At 41.6% G+C, this 23,841-nt stretch overlaps 1 protein-coding gene across 1 annotated transcript in view; it reads right to left on the bottom strand.

The window, feature by feature from the left end:
- Positions 1–18,030, bottom strand: part of ADPRHL1 (ADP-ribosylhydrolase like 1) — a 32,044-nt gene extending 14,014 nt beyond the window's left edge. Inside the window, exons 1-5 of the mRNA XM_010214148.2 lie at positions 17,703–18,030; positions 13,232–13,396; positions 6,880–7,005; positions 4,867–5,007; positions 2,647–2,774 (exon numbers count right to left, since the gene is read on the bottom strand). Of these exons, the coding sequence (XP_010212450.2) occupies positions 2,647–2,774; positions 4,867–5,007; positions 6,880–7,005; positions 13,232–13,396; positions 17,703–17,916 (774 nt within the window). The 5' untranslated portion in view covers positions 17,917–18,030. The remainder of the gene's footprint in view (positions 1–2,646; positions 2,775–4,866; positions 5,008–6,879; positions 7,006–13,231; positions 13,397–17,702) is intronic.
- Positions 18,031–23,841: the final 5,811 nt, after the last annotated feature.

Genomic DNA, 23,841 nt, shown 5'->3' with positions numbered 1-23,841 from the left:
GACACTTAGATTTTCTCTAGACCAGGAACCTTCAGAACTCACTTTTATCTGCCCTGAATCCCAAGACTTTCTCAACATCCCTGCCAAATTTATAGCAAAAAAATCCCATATCCTTTAAACGAAGCTGGCCTACAACCTAGATTTGTTTTCTGAAATATAAATTACAACATGGTAAGTCGGATCGTATGTTCTAGATTTGCTCGGGGCTTTTACAACAGGTATGAAGACTTGCATTTAAATCTATTCACTTTTCCCTTGGACATTATATACCTTGATGGGATATGTCTTTATACGCCTTGAACAAGAATTGGATTACAGCTTCATTCGGCTGCTTGTAGGTTTGCAGACTAGTGAGAGCATTTATCTATTTATCCCGTCCTCTGACAGAGGCAAACTTTAAAGCCTTAATCCTGATTTTTTATTCTGGTGGAGCAATACTGATGCTTGTGTAGTGTTACTGAAGGCAAGAGGGCTAACCGTGTAAGTGCTATTCTGGGTGAGCACGCAGGCCTCTCAAGTTTCGCTCCATTTAGCCCTCAAGATAGCTGATGTTCTGCACAGATTTGACGTCACCTCACTTAGACTGCTGGAAATTCTTTACATTAGGAGCAACGATCCTTGGGATTGAGCCTGAAGGGACTTATCTGCACCAAGGCTGCACTTTGCAATCTTTCCAGGAGCACAGCCTCCTCCTGGGAGGGCAGCTCCATAGTCTGGCAGCAAGACAGCTTCTCTGGCTGGCAGCAGGAGGACTGGAAACATGAAGTGGATGCAGGTGAAACACAAACTCCCTTGTACTGTTTACCTGAGCCTCTGCAACAGTCTAAAGGAAATCCACAGATCCTTCCTTCACTGCAAAGCCTTGCTGCCAGCAATTGCAGCTCTCTCTTGCTTCCTCACCTTGAAGGATCTAACCTGCTGCTGGCTGCCATTGCTTTCTTGTATTATTTTATAACCCTTTCTGAGCTCTTTCATGACCTTGGTTTAAGCAGCTCTTAAAAAAAGAACTCTATTAGTGCCTGAATATCCTGATTGCCCATCTTCTGTTTGTACATTCAAGCAAGGTTAACGTCTTTTATGCCCACACGTTCTAGTTATCTCCAAATTTAACTTATACACTTAACGCAAAATGTGGTCTCTGTTGCTTTGAATTTTGAGGTACAGTTTTTCTTTTGCAAAGGAAATTCTTTGTAACATTCTCAAATAAATTCAAGCCACCTTTGAGGGTCTAACTTTCACAGCTACTACAGCTGGTGTGTGCCTGCTGAAGAGGGCCTTGTCTAGCCAAAATAGACTTTTAAGGACCTGGTGAAAAAAACAGTGTTGCTATATATGTGCATTTCATCAAAGCTCGCTAGAAAGAGAACCAATTACACATCCAAATACAAATAACCAGTTAGTTTGGAAACAATGCAAAGGAACGTGGTGGCAAGAAGGACAATATTGGCCTGCTTGGTTGAGATCATGAGGGCATCATGAAGGCATCTCTGCTTGCTTATTCTTCCCATGTCAGTTTATATGCAAAATGAGAGCTTTCTGTAGCACTGGGGTCTCTGGGTAGCCGTGGAGTTTGAGAGTCAAGAATATTTTCCTTTTTATGCGTCAAAATGATTAGCTTCATAGGGCAAACTAGCTAGACTGGAGGAAAGAAGGGAGGTTTTGATTCTGCCTTAGGAATTTATTAATTTCTCTCTTGATAATGATCAAGGAGGAAAATGGTTATTTTAATCTTCCATAAAGTTGTATTATCTGTAAAACTGTAAGGAACAAAAATCTAATAACAATCCATGGCATTAAACTAAGAAACTTAAACTGGAAGGAAAACTTTCTGTACAGAGTGAGTAAGGTTTTTTATTATCTCCTGTCAATCTATCTTCCATTGGCACCTTTCACTGCGTATATGAGCACCTAAAAATATACAAAGTGACTTCTCAGAATAGAACTGTGCTTTAATAGTCTGAAAAATGAATTGATTTATGGGAAGAGGTGACAAGAACCACCTCCTTAGCTGCTAAGTGGTGAACTTGAGAAGTGCCAACAAATATCAGAAAGTTGTAAGCACCAGAGAAGAAGAGTCATTATTTCTCTTAAGAGGTTATGGCTGGTAATCGTAAGACAAAAGAAAGATCATCCATGCTATAAAAACAGGATAATAGAAATTGTTGTGAAACATCTCCTTGGGAACATCTCTTGGGATACTTAAAACTGTATGGGCCAAAATCAAAGGGAGCAGACAGCCACCTAAAATATCTTTTTCTCTCTTAAGGATCATAGTCTAGACCAGTTCCTAATGCTCATGAGCATCTCTGCAGGAGCAAGGCCACAGCTCCTTCAGGAGAACCCCCATCTAGATAACTTCATTTGTCTTTCCAATTTCAAAAACCTATGACTGGCTAGAGGTCACTTATCACTTTTGTAATTTCTCCAGATGTAACTTCTCGCTGCCTGAACCAAGAGTGTTGATGCCAGTTGCCGTTTATATATATATATATATATATATATATATATATATATATATATATGTTTTTAATTAAAGTCTTCCTGTCTGCTTTACCCTGGGAAACATTGAAAAACATCAGTGTGTTCCTTTGAAAATACCTCTTTCAGTTCAGAACCTCTTTGAGCACTTTCTGAAGTTCCAGTTACCTTTTCTCTCTCCTCTGCATCATAGTTGTCCGGAAAGACAGGTTTATTCTGATTTTCCTCATTGATTTCTCTCTCCTCCAAATAAAACTGCCACTTGGCTTCAAAGTAAAACCAGTGCTCCTGATATTCTGAGTGCAAAAGAAATTAAGGATATAATATTTCATCTTGACAACATTTTCAGTTCTACTAAAGTAACCTTTTAAGAAAATGACAATACCGACTGACGAGAAAAAAAAAATGTGCATTTTACAGTAACCTATATTAAACAGGCATATGTACTAGGTATGTATTTTAATTTGAAGCATGACATTTAACTGGAAAAAGAGGATTAGAAGGTATCAGATCACACAAGGCAGCATGGATTTTTTGTAATGGAGCTGAATCACTTTAAACACCTTAATTGCAGCCCCACACAGATACGGGAGTTCAATCTCACTGCCTTATATTCTGAAGGACAGGAAAAATCCAGCCTCCCTTCTGCCGAATCCATGCCCTAATTTTGCAGAATTTCAGGGAGCTATTAGCTAGAACCCCCCAAAAACAAAAGAGGTATTTAGAAAAGCAGAATGAAAATGTACTCACACGGTCAGCCCACAGTGAGCACCTTGAGAAAAAAAAAAGTCTCACAAAGATAAACATTGTTGTTTGAAAGAAACTCCCAAACCCATTTAATCAATTTGCTCCAAAATTGCTGTTAAAAATGTAGAAGACCGGATGGGTATGCTTGTTTTCTAAATCATGCATTTTCTAATTTCCTACTTTTTCCATGACCAGAAAACACAAATTCTTCAGAAGTTGTTTTTTTTCCCTATGTAGCACCCCAACAAGAGAGGCAATGTCATCACTTCAATGTTCAGGCTGAGAAACACGGGATAAAGCAGCTGTGGGAGACTCCAGCTGCGTGGATGGCCTACGGCCCACACTACCACCCCAGCTGAGGTGCCCAACTGAGGCTATACCTTCCCTATAGGAAGACTCACATTCAACCGGGACTATCTGTCAAGTAAATGCAATTTAAGAACCGAGAGGAATGCTGAAGTAAACCCTCTGTGAAAGGTAATAGAGCAGCTAAGAAAGTATTTTCCAAATATGGAGCGCTCTGTTTAGCAGGACTTCTCTGCAGTGCACCTCAGCAGCCAAGGAGCTTAACTCCGACGCAGGAGACTTTTCCCGCTTCTAAAATAGGCCGGAGCCCCACAATGCCGGTCGCCCCGTGAGCGTGCCTCAGGAGCCCGGCGTACGTGCCTTTGCGTGGCGGGGTCGGCTCTGCTGGAGTGACAAGGCCCTTCTGTAAAGTCATTCAAAGGGAAGATCGCTCGCGCTAATCCTGCACCTGCTGCTCATAAGTCTTGTCTAAAAAAAAGTCTTAGTACAAATGAGACACATGGAAGAATACAGTGTCTTTCAGAAAGGCTTCCTGTTTCTTCCTCTTCTTACAAAAGTGGCTTTCCTGCCTAGGTAAATCCTCATTTTTAAGTGCTCCAAGGAAAAATTTCCATGGACTTCAGTCATTCTTGATAACTGTCCCTTTAGATTAACCAGAAAAGTCTCTTTCCTCAATCTCATGATATAGTTACTGTCATTGGTCTCACTACCCTGAATGCAGCTCTCCTGGGCAAGAGGGAACTAAAATACTTTTGTCCAGAAGATTACAAACATTTACCAATGCAGTAATACTGTGCTTGATAGCTGTGCTCCTCTCCGGAAAGAAAGGCACAACAGAAGGTATCTTAAATATTTGTTCAGAATAGCAACAAGCCAAATATGAATCTGTGGCCAAAAGGTAAACAACTCATTGCCCAAGAGGCATCTGCAGGTGAGCTTCCCGTGGAAAAAATGAGGAATGGCAGTGGATACCCTTGTGGAAAATATTGGACTTTACTAATTGATGGAGCTGAACTAATTGGTATCTCAGCAGTTGGTTTTCCTAATAACCTGCTAAATAACATTGCTTCTCCTCCCCTTCCCCTGTAATAAAACTGTGCATTTTGGTATTACCCTTGCTCCTTCTCTTTGTATTTATGTCACCAATATACCAGGCAACTGAAAGTGTAAGAGGGTACAGCCTCCTAAGAACTTACAGCCTAAATAGGTAATGCAGAAGGTGTCCTGTGAAGCCAGGAAGTGGGGAAGGCATCAAAACTGGGCAGTGACATTTGCTTAATGTCTTTATGGCTGCACATATTTTTAATTATATAACTCCTGATTCAGACATGTTACCTGCCATGTGTCGAATGGTCTTCTTGCAATATTCCTCAGCCATTGGCACAACCTTCATCATCTCTCTTCCCCACTGCACAAGGGGTTTTCCTTGTATTGCATACGACACAAAGAGAGCTGTGCAGAGGGACCCTAGAAAGCCTGGAATTAATAGATAATAAAGTCATTCAAATGACTTGCACAAAGCGATTTAAGTAACAAGTCATTGCTGGCAGTTACCTCGCTCAACAGATGTGGAAGTTAGATCTAATATTATTTCATTTTATTCTAAGTGGACAGGTGCATGATACCTAGTTATTAAACATAGTTGTTCTTTATTTCATTTGGGATGTATTTATCCTGAAGAAGCAATTGGCTAGGTAAGATTTGCTGTCTGCATGCCTAGCTGGGTCTTCCTGTTTGGACACAAACATATTTCAGATGAATCTTCTGTTAATGGACACTCAAAACTTCCACAACGTCAGAACCTTAGAGGCTCATTTCTCATATCTCCTTGTGATAGGAGGGGTACTTCTTCAAATGCATCGAATACAACCCTATGTAACATCCAAAGGAAGAAACGAACTCAGTCATTTAAATAAGCCCTTGGCGAGCACAGTATTGGTGTGTGTGCTCCCCTTGATGTGCACACCAAAAACACTCTCTCATGCGTGAAGGCAAGCGTGAACTTCATGTGTTTTGCTGAAGGTAAAGCCAAGTTATCTGAGGAGGTTACGACTCCAGATGGGACTATCACGAATTCTCTCTTGCATTAAGACGTGCCGAACACGGTCAGGCCAAGGGCACATCTAACCCTGCATCCAATGGACATGCTCAGAAACAACAAAAGGAACAGGCAGAGCCAACCCAAAGCTTCTTCCCTGGCCAGGCATCGTGCTGGGCACTTGCTGAATACATTACTAGGTGAGAAGGCAGCGAAGGGGGGGATCTAGTAAGGGACAGTGAGGAGAGGGCAGCTGGAGGAGTCCGTACTGAGAGTGGTCGAAGTGGGACAGCACCCCTAAGGCATGAGGGGACAACAGGTCCCCTCCTTGCTCCTGGGCTATCCCCTTGCAGCCCCTGCAGAGCTCCAGCCTATAGTCACTTGCAGCGAGGAAGAAGTGAAGCTCCATCGGGGGCCTCGGTGTCTGCCGCTGCGGACAAGAAGCTGCATCTGCTGCTGGCAGCAGAAATAATGCAGGCACCCTGTGGTGATTTTAATTACATGGCTTAATTGCGTTTAACAACAACAGCCCCTTCTCCTCCCTTGGCCCGATCCCTTTGGAGCCTTCGTGTAGCCCTGGACTTTGCAGCGTCCTTCACGATCTTTTCTACTTGGTCTCTAAATTTTTTTTCCCTCTGAATTTCATGCTCTCCTGCTGGCCTTTCCCATTGCTTCAGAGAACCGAGCATGCTGGGCATGTCACAATTCATTATGGTTTTATCTATTATTGTTTAAAGTGGACAGAATGAATATGTGCTTATGTAGTGTAAAATTATCAGAGTGACAGGTCTGTATATTTAGAGCAACATTAAGTCTACTTACTTATGTTTTGCTTAGATAATGTTTCAGATTTTGTTCTAAACTATGTGGAGTTAGATTTTTTTTGGCTCTCTACCTTTACCTACAATGATTGGATATGACCAGGCCTGTCAACTGAAAAAAAAAAAAAAAAGTTATTATCCACTGAATTATAAACTTCCATGTTAAAAATGTCATCTGAATGTATATAAACCCTAAAATTTGTTCAGGACTAATGACATGAATATACTCTGGACAAGACAGGCTGTAATTAGTAATTGGAGGGATAACTTCTGTCCTTGAAATTGCTGTTGATACAGTATATAAGCAAAGATACACATTATATATGTGAAATATATTTTTAGATAATATCAGTCAAACCAAGCCCTACGAATCAGTGTTGCAGAAGCAGTTCCACCAAGTGAATTTGCAGGAGCAGTCTGAGTCCTTCCTGAAGGAGAAAGTAGCCATAAGTACTTCAGAAAAAAAAATAGTATGCCAGTGGATGTTACCTGTAGGATGGTTGTGAGTCATTCGTCCACACTCAATGCTCACTTCAATGAGTGATTCTAGCCTTTCTGGCTTCCAGTATCTCATCCCTAAACACATGGCTTTTGTAGATGCTCCAAATCCAGAACCTAAAGCGAAGAGATAAAGCTAAGCTTTTAAAAGGAAAGGAATGATAAACAAATATGTTCATATCATTGGAAACAAGTGTGTTTTGGTAGTGTGTCTCGTGTGTGGGAATTCCTCAGGGAACAGGAAATTAGCATGCAAAGCAAGGTATGCATTTTGGTAGACTCTTGGAAGAAATTTCGATCTCCGTTCTGATGTTACAGGAATATTCCCAAATTCTCAATTCAGTGAAGACCACCGTGGACACCGTGGTTCTGTTGGCAAAAATGCTTGTTTGATTCCAGCTTTGCTGTCATCCTTGCTTGTTCTTGGGTGCCACTTCAATTTTGCTTGCTTCAGATGCTACCACTAGAAACAGCAGTTTGAGAAACAGCTACACTTTCACTATGCCCTTATTTTATTAAAGTATTTATGCTTCAGTCATAGCATTCAAATGCTTTATATGAAGATCACAGCTAGTCTTATAATATTATAGCGTTTTTCATCCTGGTCCCACAAGTCGTTCACAAAATAGTTTCTACTACATCTGAAATAGGGGATCTGAAAAGAAAGTGAAGGCTGCAGAGCTGAATCCTCCAAAGTCAGGAAGTGCTAGAAGTAAAGTTGCCTGTGCAATCGTAAGTTAGTGTTTTTGTGTACACGCATTAGGGTACAGCCTGCACTTAGCTTCTTCGTGGAAAGTCATGCCTCATGCAGCACAGAGGTTATTTATTGCATGCCTAATTCAGTATTTCTTTTAATCCTCAGCATTGAGTACATGATGCCAGGTGTTCAACTTTTGAACACTTCATTGAATGGAGTTAAATTTGCTAATGAGTTTTTCTGCAGCACTTTTCACGGTAATATCAGAATCCCACAGAAGTTTTAACGAGCTTAACTTCACCAGTGAGGTGATTATCTCCTCTTTGCAGCTGGTGAGCCAGTGCCCAAAAAAAGCTTTAACTCATTGCATGCACCAAGTTGGAGATGGATAAGGTTCATTTTATCAAAACTTAAGGGTTCTTCATCACTGTCTTTTCTCAGTCACACTTCCCAGTGACCTTGGACAGTTGAAAGCCATCAACATTTCTCTACTTGGCCCCTGAAAGATACGGCGGGGAGTTATGCCAACTAATTTTAGCCTCTGTGGAATGTGCATGGTCTTCCTGTCTTTGCTAGATAGACTGCAGGGAGATTGGTCGTCTCCACTAGGCAGTACTGTGGTGCAAGAGGAGCAGTTCCCATTCAGAGTGAAGGAGCAGCTGCCAAGGCCCCAGCACCGATGCTGCAGACACCCAGTTTCAGAGGAGCTTCCCTGGATGGTGCCCACTGGGGCTGGAATTCGCCAGGGCTCACCTGGAGAGGAGCCTTCAGTTTAGTTTCACCCCAAATGACTCCAGCTCAGGTGATCTAAGATCATGATGAGAATCAAAGTTGGGTAGTTAGGCAGGAGAAAGATTTGCTTCACAACTACATGCCTGATCCAAACCAAAACATTAACATAAGGCCCAGTGGCATCTCCGGAGGCAATACAGATCAACTGAGATGTGCATTACTCTCAGGAGACGTCTCAGCTATCCTAAGAAAGCAACCTAATCTAATTAAGATAATCTAATTAGGTTGGATGAGGATATTTCTTCCTTTCCAGATCAGAGTCCAATGAGAAAATTTTCTGTGAAGTAACTCTTCCAGTAGATAGCAGGATTATCAAGGGCAGTCTGAAAAAGGCCAAACATTTGATAGAGGTGACATGAAGGGCTTTGCAAAATATCTTTTTGTTCTCTGCAAGCTTAGAATCGTAGAATCATAGAACGCTTAAGGCTGGAAGGGACCTCTAGAGGTCATCTAGTCCAACCCCCCTGCACACGCAGGGTCATCTAGAGCACGTGGCACAGGACTGCGTCCAAGTGGGTTTGGAAGATCTCCAGAGAAGGAGACTCCACAACCTCTCTGGGCAGTCTGTTCCAGTGCTCTGTCACCCTCACTGTTAAGAAAATTTTCCTTAAGTTCCTGTGGAACTTTTGGTGCTTCAGTTTCTGGCCATTACCTCTAGTTCTGTCAGTGGCCATCAGTGAAAAGAGGCCAGCACCATCCTTCTCACTGCCTTCCTTGAAGTACTTACAGACACTCATTAGATCCCCTCTCAGCCTTCTCTTCTCCAGGCTGAACAGGCCCAGCTCTCTCAGTCTCTCGAGCTGCTGTGAGCTTGCTTCCTCACCCCTTGCCAGTCTGGTAATTGAGAAAGAAGCCCTCTCCAGCATCCCTCTGGCCACAGGAAATAGCTGGAGGCTTGTCCTGCGAATGGTGAGTTTTGTCTTAGGCTTCACATATACTGCAGTTATTGCACCTGGTTACTACAGAGCCAAGGGCAGATACCAGCATCTGCCAGTCCCACAAGTTACATAAAAAGCATATAGAAGAAGCAGAATCGTCTTCCAGAGTTTCGTTCAACCTAACTGGATAATTCTAACTCCTGCTTTCAAGCCCAAGTTTTCTTGATTAAACTACTTCTATCTAGTGCAGCAAAGAGAGCAGCATAAAAATGTTCTGGTCATAACTGAACCTCTAAAGGACACAATTCATGCTGGATAATCCAGGACACACAGTGCTACATAGAATTAAGACTTGATTATATTAAGACATATTATATTAAGATGTGATTAAATAGCATGTCCTAATATATTCAAAGGTGGAAGATACATTACGGTGATCTGAATGCTAGTTTGAAGGTGGTTACCTTTGCAACTTCATTGTTCTTCTAGTAAAGGCCGTTGTATTAAAACCTTCAGAAGAATTAAATAAGCAAATTGGGTAACAAAAAAATCCACCCCATGGCATAATGCTAAGCCTAGGCAGGGCTTCAGGGGATTAAACACTAGATCCACAGCACTGGTAGTTACCATTTGAATCAATGAAGTACAGGAGAGCAAGGCTAGTCCCATCTAGGGGTGAGATGTGTAGGGACATAAAGACAACTCTGCAAGGTCAGACCCAAGGGCACCTTAGCAGCTCCTGCCTCTGACAGTGGCCAGCAGACGATACTTGAGAAAGAGCAAAAGAAAGTATAATGATGCTTCCCCTTCATACTAAACTGCTAAACTGCTAATAACTTGGCTCCCTGATCCAGGAGGCATGTGGCTACTCATCTTTCTGTTTAGTAACCCTTCACAGATTTTTCTTGGGTGAATTTGCCCAGCTATTTTTGAACCCACATGAACTGTAGTATCTACAAAACCCCTGTGGCAGAGTTCTGCTGTTTAACTAGATATTGTGGGAAAAAGTCGCTCCTTTCTTGTTTTGAACTCATGACCTGCTTGTTTCTTTTGAAGTCTTTGGTACCTGTGCTGGGAGAGACATGGAGTTCTCTCTGTTCTTATTAGTATTCTCTGGGATATCTATGGTTTTACAGATCTCTCTGCTATTACCTCAGACATCACTTTCCTAGGTGGAAGTACACTAGTCTCTAACCATTTTGCCTGTGGAAGCTGGTTTTGACTAACCTGGCCATCCTTCCCTATAATAATTCTAGCTCTCTTATATGATTTTGAGGGGCAGGGTTGGGGCAGTTTATTCACAGTATTCAAGAAATAGACACTCTATGGATTTATGGAGGGATGCAAGAGTGTTTTATTTTCTGTTCTTAGTCATTTCTAATATTTTGTTTGTTTTTTGACTCTTGCTGAGCACTGAAGTAATGATCTTGCAGAACTATTATAATATCAAGATCCTTTCTCTGAAAGCTCAAGGAACTATAACTGTGCATATAAAATTAAGATATTTTTCGCAAATGAAGTTTTTAAAATTTATCTACACTGCATTTATTCAGCTGGGTGGTCACAGTTATTCATCACAGTGAAGATCTTTCACAACTTGGCAACATCTTTGACAGCAGATTTTGATGCCTCATTATTCACCTGCTTTTCCAGAGAGGTATGGATATGTTCAACACCACAGGTTCAACCCAGGTGCCTCCTCCAAGAATACTGACTGCAATATCCTACTCTTTTTTTATTATCTTTTAACCATTTATCTGCTTCATCTACAGATATCTACTTTACTCAGGTTTCAATTTCCTACGTTCAGACAACAGAGAATGGCTCCTGAGCATTTAGGATTCTTTTCTTTGTAGCAATGGAACAAGACATTTTTATCACAGTTCAGAAACAGCAGAGTCAAAGTTAAGTATCAAAACTTAAAAAAAAAATGTTAACAGAGGGAAATTCTCAGCAGGAAAAACGTCACTCTAAAGCTTATCAAAACAGTAATTTGAAAGTGAAGTCTTAAAATGCAGGATGTTAGGCAAACTTTTTAGTTCTTCTGGTAACTACAGGGTACATAATTGAGGTACCCTTGCCATGAAAGTAGCAATTAACATCATAACAGGTGGCTATGTAACACATGGGCCAAGTTAACATAAGAACTAAATGCAGTGACTGTACTGAGAATAATTGGAGCATGAGAGCTTTGTATAAGCAATTAGGAATTGCCTAATCTAGAATTTCACTCTTCAGTGGAGGCTAGTACACGAAGAAAGCAAGAATCACAGAATCACAGAATGGTTGTGGTTGGAGGGAACCTCTAGAGATCATCTAGTCCAACCCCCCTGCTCCAGCAGGGACACCTAGAGCACGTGGCACAGGGTGGCATCCAGGCAGATTTGGAAGATCTCCAGAGAAGGAGACTCCACAACCTCTCCGGGCAGCCCGTTCCAGGGCTCTGTCACCCTCACAGGAAAGAAGTTCTTCCTCACATGCAGAAGAAAACAGTGTTTTGATTCCCACCTACCTGAGACATGATCTGACTGCTAGGCATTCAATGCCTGTGGAATTATTTTGCCTCAAGGTAGATTTTATGAAATTTCAATGAAAAATTAATTATGGTCATAGCAGTATCAGGTACCACAGGAGGCAGAACATCTCATCTCATGCCACTGGTTATTCTGGGATGAAAAAAAAAGGAGGGGTTTTGAGATGTTCAAATTTTGTCAGATCAGGCAAAGAAGATGGGTTTTAGCTGTCAGTTCTTAAGATAAGAAATTATTTGAGAGAGTTGCAGCCAAGGGTATCCCAAAAGCAAACCTTCCACCATGGAAAGCTGAGGAAGAGGAAGGCTAAAAAAAGAGATGTGGCTCCAGCACAGTTATTACCTGGAGACCAGCTGTGTTCCTCCACTGGAGGCATCCAGAGCATCTCTGGCCCAGCTATAGTTACTTCAACTGAATTTTCCTCTGTCAACCAGAAAACATATGACAGCTGCCACAGGGGCACTTTCTCCATTATGCCCAGCTAATAGTGGGGTGAACAAAATAAACAGGGAGAGGAACCTTTCCCCTCCACAGCTGTTGTGAAAAGCTGTGGCTGAGTGAGGGCTGCTTTTTCCTTAAAAGAGTGCCTGGAATAGCCAGGGCGTTGCACCGCCGTGCTTGGCTGTGGTGCTGCATCGATGCACAACGCTCGTGAGTGGCGCCGACGGAAACCACAGCGGCACCGCGCAATGTTTCCATGAGCTGCCGTAGTCCTGTGGCTGCCTAGATCTATCGCACTGAATGACACCTTGTCCCTCCAGTCCCTCCAGGTTATATTGGTCTGTGGACATAGGTATGTGTACGTACGCATAGATATAGCTGCATGTGCGTTCCTTGGCTTGAAGTAGAAATTCAATATCTTATACAATAAAATAACCACTAAGAGAGAGAAAGGAGTAGTCTGGATAGGGAAACATTGCAAGAAATATTAGGAATGATCAGCCAAATTATTACAGTTCTTAGCATTGCATCCACCTGAAGAAAACTCACGCAATATCTGTTTTCCCTCTAATGAGCACATTTACACAGAAAATTCCACATACTCAGCTACTTCTTTCTTTTTTCCTTTTTCTTTTTTTTTTTTAAGATCTACCATTACTGAAAAGAGCCAAGAGTACAGGCAATTAAATGAAAATCAGCATAAAATATTTCTTAAAATAACCATTAAATTCAAGGACAAAAATATGGGCCCAGAGGCACAGAGCCAAGAACAAAGCCTCTTTAAATAGACGCTAAGCAGGGAAGGGCTCATTTACAAAAGAACATAGTGCCCTACAAAAGGAATTCCTGGCACATCTCTCGCCATCCTCAGGCAAACTTGGAAATATTGCAGGGCTAGGAGCTTTTGGAGCCTGGGAAAAAAGGAAACAATTTCCAGATATTCAGAAATCTCGAAAGTGAGCATCATTAAAACCAATATCTGTAAATAGAAAGCAGTACGGTACCCTTTTCATTGAATGGTGTATGCCAAGCCAGTAGGTAGTTATCTGGCTTTAGCTCCCTGCAGCCTTCAATGGTAGCAGGGTCTGGCCGTCTCCCCGGCAGCTTGTCAAGAGCCTCGACGTAGCGTTTCACCAGCTCACGGTACAGGTCTTCTAAACACCAGTAATCTGCTCAGGAGTAGGAAGAACAGATTGTCAGGCAGGGAAAAAGGAGAAGTGAACATTGAAAACAAACAGAAAGACTGACTGCATTTATTACACATCCCTATTTCCAGTTCTGATATATTCCCATTTGCTGTTCCAATATATTTGAAGACACGTTCCTGGTATCACTGTAAACACTTTCATACAAACCCTGGGAACTGGCAAGAGAGAACATTCCTGCCTCCCTGTTCTTACCTTTTCTTTCTTTCCCTTTCACTTTAAAAACCTTTAGTCTAAAAGACAAGGGTGGCCTGTTCTCCACCGGTAGTTGCTCAGGGGCTCTAGGTAGACCTCAGGCTGAGGTGCCTGAGTGCAAGGTGAGCGCGGTGCCTTCATGGGCACTGGGGCTGTGAGCGTAGCCAGTGGTGCCTGCCTTAGTCTGTGCCCTTGAGCTCGTCTGCAGGCATGATTCCAATTTAGAAATGAATTACTGTTAAAGAAGTGCCAAATTATTTTAGTGAGATATGTGTGATCAAAAGCAAGTTAGCGAGCTTAATTTTTGATCCTGCATTTTATGTTTGTTTAAAATTGGTAGGTCTTCTATGCAGGGGCATGCCAGTACAGTAACCAGAACTGAGAGTTTTTATGTAAACCATTATAAAGATTAGTAATAGTAGTAAACTCTTACATTCTGTAGTATTAGCAGCAGGTAGTTTTCCTGGAATATGTTCATTAACATTGATTTCTTCAAATAAAGTCTACAGTCTTTTCTAGAGTGTCTTTCCTATGTTAAACACCTATTTTTTCTTCAGTATAACTGCTTGTTTAATCTACTATTTATAATATTGGAGCTGAAGAGTCCTGCCCTCAGTTTCCATGGAGGAAAAGTTTCTGCTGACTTTTATTACAATTATGCAACCGATGAGAACCAGGGACTTTGACAGCATTTGTCCATTTATGTATTTCCAGTGCACTCAAAGAAATTCTGTTGACTGACAAATTCGATGACACAGTAGGGGAAGTTCTTCTAAAAGTATCTTCAATCATTTTATCAGAGACTGATGATTTATTGAGCTCCACAGAACAGGTTTAGTGTTAGACAAAATTTGGGCATCCATAACCCTGAGTCATTTCTAAAGATCATTTATGTAAATAGAAAAAAAAAATAGATCAGTGATAAAACCAAGATTTCCCTCCTTCCACATAGAAAAGAAAGACCATCTTATCAAATACACTTGCTGTACTACACAAAATCCTTGAGGAACAAGATACAGCTACTGACCTTTCCAATTTAAAAATTAAGAGTTATTTTATCTCTTAATGATGTGAGCTGAGAACAGAAATTTATTACTTGGTAACTCCTGTAAAAGTATTGTCTTCAAAGTCAGAGGCACTTTGGTCCCTAGCACCTTAGGACTGCCTAGGCCCACCACTGTATCAGAGTCAGGCTGGTCAGTAGGCCAAACTCTTTCTTTCAAAACAAAAGCTTTTCTTTTTCTAGTCCATGTTTGAGTCAGAAAGGAAGAGGCTTTCCTGACCACAGTGATAGTTCTCCTGCTTTTGATGATGTTAGGCTTTTGTTCCTCCTTCACGGGTCAAAGCCTTGATGGAAGTAGGTATTTCATTTATCCTTCGTTGGTGGATCAAACTTCCACTTTGGGCCGTTGTTTAACCTGAGAGGAGCCTCAGCAGAACTAGCGGGGTAGCTCGGCCTCCTTGCAAGGCCACCGCTGCTGCTGCCCCCGGCCTTGAGCATCCTCAGGCCTCTCCTGCTCAGCCAGGGCAGCGCTGGCCTAAATCAACTCCCGAGATCAGACTTGCTCCAACCTCCATCATCCACCCTCCACCATGGGCTCATCGGCTAGGCCAGCCTCTGGCTGGGAGCATTCTCGAGGGCAGCACCCGGGCACTTCCGGAGTTTTGCACAGATTTCTCATCTTGGAGAGCACTTTCTCCAGGTGAGTATTCTTGGGGATATCACTCGAGTGGGCTGTGTGTGGAAGAAAACATGGCTTTGAATGATTTTAGTGAATAGTATCTGATTCTCTACACTTTGGATAAACAGATGTAAGCAAACTCACCCATAGGGAATTGCTAAAAGATGAATAAAATAGATTTTTAAATGGAGATGATATTCTGACACAGTCTTATTTGCTTGTTACTGTGGAATACACTAAGAGAAAGAAAAGCTCTTATCTTTCTTTGTAAAAGTCTGGACTTCCCTGCGTAGCCTTCAGCCTCTACCTCAGTCCTCTGCCCAGGTGGATACCCCACAACTGAGGTGACCAAGTGTTGTCACCCCATGCTCCTTCCGCAGGATATAGGTGCAAATGGGCAACTTCAGAGGGCAAACTTCCAGGATGTGAAATGCCCTTGAGTGTCCCTCTCTCTATCTGTGAGAGGGGTCCCAGGCAGTCGGTGCAGCTACCAGTGATATCTTGTTGTAGGTAACAGCAATGAGGGGCCAGACACTTTTGGTTGATTATTCCTCACACTTTTTTTCTCTGGTTCCAGATTTCCAAGATGTTTTTAAAGACCTTCTTGCTCCATTTTTCTTTTGGCACCACGTGTGCACGCTCTGCACTGAAGCTGCTGCCGTGGTGAAAGAGGACAGAGGCGCTGGAGCTCCCGTCATCGCTTGCAGCAAGCAGGCGCTCCCTGCGGCAGGACCGCATAGGCCACCAGGGCAGGGACATGCTGGTCTCAGGGGCACCCACTGCCGCCCTCACTAGGTTCTATCTTGATTTCAGCGATTTTGTGCACATGCTGAGCCATGGTCAGGCCTGGAGTGTTTTTTTGCCATTAGGAAATACTGTTGGAGGCAAGAGCAGCTCTGCTTTCCTTTGGAGAAGCGGATGAGAGGACTTGCTTCCTTGTCTGCAGGAATGTTGCTATTCACTGGCCATTTCTTCCTAAAATTTCCTACTACGGCTTTTTGCTCTTTTACGAGCTCATGAGAGGACCTTTTTAAAAAGACTATCCAAAGAGGACAGAGAAATGAGAGTAGAGGATAAACACAGTCAATACAAAACGTAGTGAGATTTCATTTTCTTTAAAGAACAACTGTGCTCCTGCTGTATTTAAGAAATAAGATTAATTATTATACTCGTAGTCTAACCGTCTTGATTACTCTGAAGTCACAGATTTATGGAGTTCGACAAGCAGAAAACATATGATATGTATTTAATCATAGCCTATATTCAGAAATATGTTAGTCATCTTTTCTCTTGATAGGCTGACATCTTGCCCTTATCTTTAGTGTATTAGCTATCCCTTAAACCATTGGTTAGCTAATAGCCAAGCATGAAGTGTCTAACGCTCTCCAGCTGATCTCTACCTACTAAATTTAGTAGCAGATGGATAAAGCAGTGAAACAGAAGCGCAAGTGAAACTTCATTGACTTTGGCAATACTAGCTACATTGTATGTTTTTGCTATTGTTGGCTATCCAGCATCATAAGAGTTAAGAAAAATTAGGAATATTTTTCAGGGATAAAAAGTTCCATTCATTCTGAAAAGAGAAAATACTGCTGTATGGTTACTGTCTTCTTATGTACTTTTTGATGACAGGCTGGATGATCTCAGAAAGCCTCAGTTCCAAGAGGAGTGTCAATATAAATATCATGGCATCTTGCAAAAGATATTACCACCTTGAGAAAACAAAACAAATGTGCTCTTTCAAACTATTGCAGTTTTAGAAGACACATGCCAAAAACATTCACTACTTTAACATACTTTACTATAAAGCCTCACGTTTTCAAATGTTTTTCTGGACTTAAGACATAGAACTCTCCTCATAAAGAAAACTGGCTTTTCTGGCTTTGCAGGTGCAACCCTTTGTCTGGAAGCTGGCAAAGATGAGATAGCCCTAATGATTTTAGCCTGAAAGAGATACTAAGGCAGCTCTATGCCAACCTGAAGCTCTGAACACAAACATGTTAAAAATACACCTAGAACTAATCTTATTTTTTTATAGAAGAGTTTTATACAGATTTAGTTCCCCAGGGTGTGCTATTTCCTGAAGCATAGTATACAGATAATCTATTTTACTTTTTTTAAAAATTATGCTGGACATGCAGTATTTTAATCCTGAAACCTGGGGAAAACATAAGGAGAGCTACTCCACACTTAAGAAATGAAATTCCCTTAGTTTGTACAACAAGCACACAACGGTGCTCCTCTAGAAGACACTATCATTCACTTAAGCAGCATTTAGGAACCTGACACGGTTTCCCGTTACTTCCACGGCACTCTGCCTTACTTTAACATATCTAGCAGCTCTACAGTTTTGCCCCTTTCCGAACTGCCTTTGCGCGCCCGTTGTCACCTACCTGTGACGACGGCCTCCGCTGTAGCCATGTGCATGAGGGTGTTGTCGCTCACTGGCCATTTGTCCGAAGAGAGCACCAGGTTCTCGAGTCCTCCGATTTCCTTCAGCTCCTGCTGGATCTTTGCACCTAAAGCATTGTTTTCTCGGGAGAAATTCCGATAACCAAGAGCATCCCCTACCCCTGCCAGGACAAGTGCAGCCTTAAATTTATCCATCCCTGGGACACTTTCCACTTTCCTTTCCGTGCGAAACGGCCGCTGGATGTTGATCTTTCTTTGTTCGTTTGCCTTCAGCTCAGCTCCGCTGACACTTTATATCAGCCATTGTGTCACTGCTGAGCACTCGCTCTATAAGGCAAGAGCTTCCTTTTCTGGCTCTGCAGATGTCGTCTCTTGCCTGGGACCCAATGGAGAGGAAACCTTTCATAAGCCAGGGATTTTGTTCAATGAGCCTGCAGGAGCGTGCCCACAAAGTGGAGTGCAAAAACATCACTTCTGCAACCCGGCATAAATCAAGCCAGCAAGTACTTAGCCCTACCCAGCATTAGTAACTCTACACCCAGAAAAACAGATGCCTCCACGGGGGTGTTTATTTATTCAATAACTCATAAATTAATATATTTCCCTTCACTTTTCTGAGAGGTTAGACTCAGTCTCCCTTTTGGGGACTCATCAAGAAACTGAAAACAATGATATGTGATAAAAGACTTTTACAAACTTAGTAAATACTAGACTGATGGGCTGCGTGGTAAGAACCTAGTAAAATGCAGTAAACCTCTCACATTTCTAGCTATGCCCTGTGGCAATTTTTGTCATCTGGAGGCTCAGATGGGCTTTTAACTGTCTTTGGACAAGTGACCCAGAAAGCTATCTGGTTCCAAGGCAATACAACATTCTTGCTCTGTTCAACCTATAACAAAAATATCTTACTAATTCACTGTACCCCTGGATAAACAATGACCAAAATACCAAGTTAAATCTCACATCTCCTTGCTCTCTGTCAAAGAATGACATTTTCCTAAGCCAGAGCTCCAGCACAGCCTGCACTTGAATTCTGAACAGAAACAATTTTGAAAGATATGTTTAAATGGCAGCCCATGAATCTAGCAAAGCTCACACATGAAGGAGTCTCAGCTGGAATGGGCATGGAGAGTTTTATCAGTACCATGCTTTCAAACTTGGTATCCTAGAGATTATTTGCTTATTCTGCCAATAGAGTTTTTTTTTGATCTCTGTCATTCAATGCAAGAAGGACCTGTGCAGTCTTATAGCCTTTTAAACATATTTTGCCTACAAATGTCACAGTGTGGGCTCAACATCTTCCTCCAGGGAGGTCTATTGAGATAGACCTATACTGTGGTTCCAAGGTACCATTTACAGCATCCTTATAGAATCACGATTACTGCTTTATAGGTGGAAATACAAGTATAACTATAAACTCACCTAGTTAAAGAGAAAGCTTTGATTGGCATGACTGTAGTTTTGATAAAGGATAGTTAGGAAAGGTTTTTTTTCTTTGACCTTTGTCAGAGAAAAATGCTGTTTGCGATTTGGATGGAAAAGGCCAAAGTATAAAGGACACATTTTACTAACAACACCTAAAATGGTAAGCAGCTAATTGCATAAGTACATAATTTATGTATATAAAACACGAACACACGAATGAAAGAGAAGCATCACCATCATCACGCTACGATATAAGAGGTTAGATGCAAAATTGGTAAAAATAGCCTCTGGTTTGTGCACCCTTGTCCTAATGATTAGCAGTTGGTTAACAGCAGTGCTGAGGCCCAGGAACGGGACGCTGAGAGTGCATCCTCACTGCCAGGAACAAAGAACTCTGAAGTGAAAAACAGCCAAAAACAGCAGTTGTGCCTTAGGATGGCAGGAGGACGGCATGGGGACCAGAGGAGGTGCGGAGCCAAGTACTCCATAGCACAGATACAGCCACAAGGCTCTAGAGGTGACCAGCCACGAGCTGTGGGGATGCAAGTCACGGCACTGCTTGGCTAGGACAAGAGATCCCATCGCAGAAATAAGGCATTTCAACAGCACAGAGGCAACTGTAAATATTCAGCTCAGAGTGGACCACTAAGCCCAAAGCAGCCTATCCAAATCACACCAGGCAAATACATGGCAGCTTCCAGTTCGACGGCTCAGTTAGTTACAGGTTTACAGAAAAATCAGCTGGTCAATGGAGCACAAGATGAACCTCCAGTGTCACCACGAGGCCTTAAACATTTAAAATGAAAAAGTAAGATGACATCCTGAGCACTTCACCCATGAGTGATGCTCCTGCCATCCAAAGAGATTAATTTGTGAAATGTTCTTGATTCCAAGTTCACCTGTTCCATGGACACAGAACCACATCCTAGGCAAGCAGAGAGCAATCTTGGTACCGGCCGGGGCTTCTCAGAGCTTTGATTTTCTGCTTTACTTGCTGATTAGACATGAGCCTATCCATTAAACCGTTTGAGACTTCTACCAGGAGCTGTGTCTTTTGCCACTATTGAAATAAATGGTATCGCTTTGGCAACAGAATCACTTCTTTAGCAGCGATACTGTGACAGAAGTTGAATGCAAAGTTCATGTAAATTTGAACTTTTTTTTCTGGTATAAAGAGAACATTCACTAAGATGTGGAAAAGAGCCACTATTTTGTCTCAGTTCTATAAGAGTGAGGATGAACTAATTTTACACCACTGCAGAGGGAACACGGCCTTTCTTATTGTACATAAAGCCTCTGTAATGTGTGTAGTTTCTCAAGTATGTATACAAGCCAAAAGGATCCCAATAAGTATTGTCACTTACTAATCCAAATTTAAGGCCCTTAAGCTGCTCTTGGTCCTTTCTGAAAAACAAGTGAACATTGTACCCACTTGTCTGAAACTTGGAATTTGTGCACACGGTTGAAAACATAGCTGTAGCTGCAGGTCCTTCTGCCTGTTTATAGCCAAAAAGGCTAGTTTTCCAGGTGAGATCCTGACATAATTGCACCCAGCACACTGATAAAAAGGTCAGAGAATGACCGATTAAAAAAAAAAAAAAAGATGGGGGAGAGAGTTCTCCCGTCTGTGAAAGGTTAGTCATCCTCCTTTCAGAAACTTGTGTCTTTCGGTGTCCCAGATAGAGCTGTCGGCAGCCGAGGAAAGCAGCGGGTGCCAATGGCTGGAAGGAGAGAGGCTCCCATGCCTTGAGGACCAGCACCAGCTGCTGTCGCAGGAGGAGGCCAACCAGGTGACACCGCGGTGCCCAGCGTGGCTGGTAAAACAAGCTTCAGGGCAACCTGGAGTTTCACTGCTGCCTGCTCACGCTGCGGGATACTCAGGTGCCTTCGTGCTCCTTACAGGAGGGAACCACTTGAACCACCAGACTGGATTTTGATTCACACTTTCAGACAAAAAAGAGAGAAAAATGGGCAGTTGTATACATACCTTGGAAGGTCTCTGCACAGACATCTCTATGTGCTGCTTCTTACACAGCCCTGAGGCCAGGGCTGAGCACAACTTCCCCTGCAATTAGACTGCTTGTTTCCAGTACAAACTAATAACACAAACTGCAGTTAGTTTGGTTGCTGGCAAGGAGCTGTAACAGACCCAGCACTGCACATAAACACAGCAAGCTTTTCAAGAAGGTAAAGATGGCACAGATGAGCAAAACAGACGTACATTTATTTTAAGCATAATTGTCAAAAAATTCATGTGTTACATCCTTGCCATCTTCTGATGGATGGAATAAAGCAAGAATCTAATAAATTAACCGAAAAGCAGAAATAAACCCCAGCCTTTACAAGGCTTTCAAAGCACAAAGCTGACAAAACGCACAGACAGCCCCACATGACTGACTTCAATCCTTCATGTTGAAAGTTCATTTATTCCTTTTCAATTGCCACAAAGTTTACACGTGCACAGCATACTCAGCAGTGAATTTCTCAGGTGCATTGCATGAGGGGACACCTATAGGTTTACTTTCCTTGGCATGGCATACATGATAAATTACATTTCAGTTTAGAATTGGAAAATACACACCCCATGGCTCAGTTTCAAATATTCTTAAGAAATAAAATCAAACAACTTGGCACCAACTCATATATATATATACAGCATATCTAAGAACTAACACTGTATGCATTGAAAAGAAATCTAATTGACCATTTCCATACCAGGTATGACTATAAATTGTTCAGTCTAGGTCTTACCACTATACCAGCTTACCTAAAAGGAGGCTCACAGTCCCCTGTAAAGCGAATGGACAGCAGCATTAAAATGCATATGGAAATCATTGCTTAAAAGCAGGTTAATTACCTTTACACATATAGTTGTTCAAGCTTGGAAACGTTATTCCATACTCTTGTTTATGAGAATGTAAAATGCATAGGTGGTTCTAACTGGGTAGACTGGGAATAGTATGGCTGTTTGGGAGCATCTTGTGTCTTAATAGTAATTTGGCCAGTCTTCCTCTATTGGAATGTGCCTTTCATGAAGGATCCTCATAGAAAAAAGGCCTTCTTAGTAAGTAAATAAATGCATGTGCATAGAAAGTGAAAACTATCACAAATACTGAGCAGATTCCTCCTCATGGTAACAGGGACTATGTCAAAATCCTCAATAAACAAGGAAGACCCAGCTGCGCACTAGGCCCTCAGGAAGTTCTTCCTCACGAGGGAGGGAGGGAAGGAGGGAGAAGAAGAGAAGGAAGAAGGTGGAAGAAAAAAAGAGCCTTTTAAATAATCTGTTGTTTTTAAAGGTAAAAGAGGTCATTATTAACTTGCTTTGAAAGAGTTTGCAGCAGGAACACGTGTTTTGTAAGCTCTAATGCTATGCAAACTATTTAGCTACATCACAGAACAACAGACGAAACGACTTCTGCTCAGTTATACTATACCTATGCATTTTAGGTCACAATTGTCTGAAAAACAAACAGTCCATTGCTTTTGACTGCATAAATGCAGCTGATGTTTGTGGATGTTACAGATTTATTCTCCAAAGCTTACAGGAAAGATACGAGAATTATTTGTTCTGGTTGGGAAAGAATAGGTAAATGGAATGCAAAAACAAAACAAAAAACAAAAGCATTATTCTGTTTTTATATCTGAATTGAGCTCTACAGACTAGCCGGACTTACATACATCTAAAGAGAAGCAGTTAAGTAATAATTTTTGTTACTATTGCGTACAAACTCCCTATCCAGAAACGAGATAGGTATCTAAAGACTGAGACACTGACATCTAGTGGCTGCCATGCAAGACCTAACATTTCTAAATACTCCTTGGAGAAAAAAAAGACTAATAATAACTCACTCATGGGTTATTTGCAACTTGCTTTCTATATCACTATTCCCAGAAAGTTTGCTAACTTATTCAAGTGCAGGCTCTGTCCTCACCCTGCTTTTTTAGCATCACGCACTACTGAAAATCTCTCACGTGGGAGAAAGAACAAAGTCAGTATTTCTGGGCCCGGCCTGCTCACTTGGCCTTGTAAGCTGCATTGACATAAATAAAAGCTGATAGCTTATATGAAACCCTAAATATTAGAGTTCAGAAAAACAATATAAGTTCTTATATCCTCACAATTATGAAATAAAATAGTATCCTGGCATGAAATACTTAAATTATCTGATATGTGATCCAAAAAGATATGTTGCATAACTTAATGCACTATCATCTTCCAAGTTCTTACATCAACTCAAGTCTGATTGCAGAAAAATATATTAATCACAGCTGTACATACTCATTAAGAACTCTTTACTTTAGCAAACTCTTACAGCGGCCAAGACAAACTCATTTTGATGAGGTAGTGTTTAAAAGAGCCCTGTGTGAAAATAGATTCAGTCATTCCTGGTAGAACTTCCTTGTGCTTAAGCACTGAAAAACACTGTTGAGAAAGAAGCGACTGACGTCTGCATGCTTTACACTAGATAGCTGACAGAACAGGAGAAAGAAATGACTGAATGAAATCACATTTGGTGTAAAATGATACAATACTGCACCTATATACTATTTTTTTTTAATGTTACTGAATAATTCTATTGCAAAAACATCCAGAGGCTAACACCAGTAATGTAAAGTAAACCCTCCTTACCTCTAGTTGATTCTCTAAAGCAGGAGCTAACTCTGCTTATAATACATCTTTGGGCTTATTAA

Source organism: Tinamus guttatus, unplaced genomic scaffold (assembly GCF_059628265.1).
Source record: "Tinamus guttatus ecotype Peru unplaced genomic scaffold, ASM5962826v1 Tinamus_guttatus_pri_ptg000030l, whole genome shotgun sequence".
Taxonomy (NCBI): Eukaryota; Metazoa; Chordata; class Aves; order Tinamiformes; family Tinamidae; genus Tinamus; species Tinamus guttatus.
Note: the sequence above shows the minus strand (reverse complement) of the source record. Positions and strands in the feature narration are given on the sequence as shown.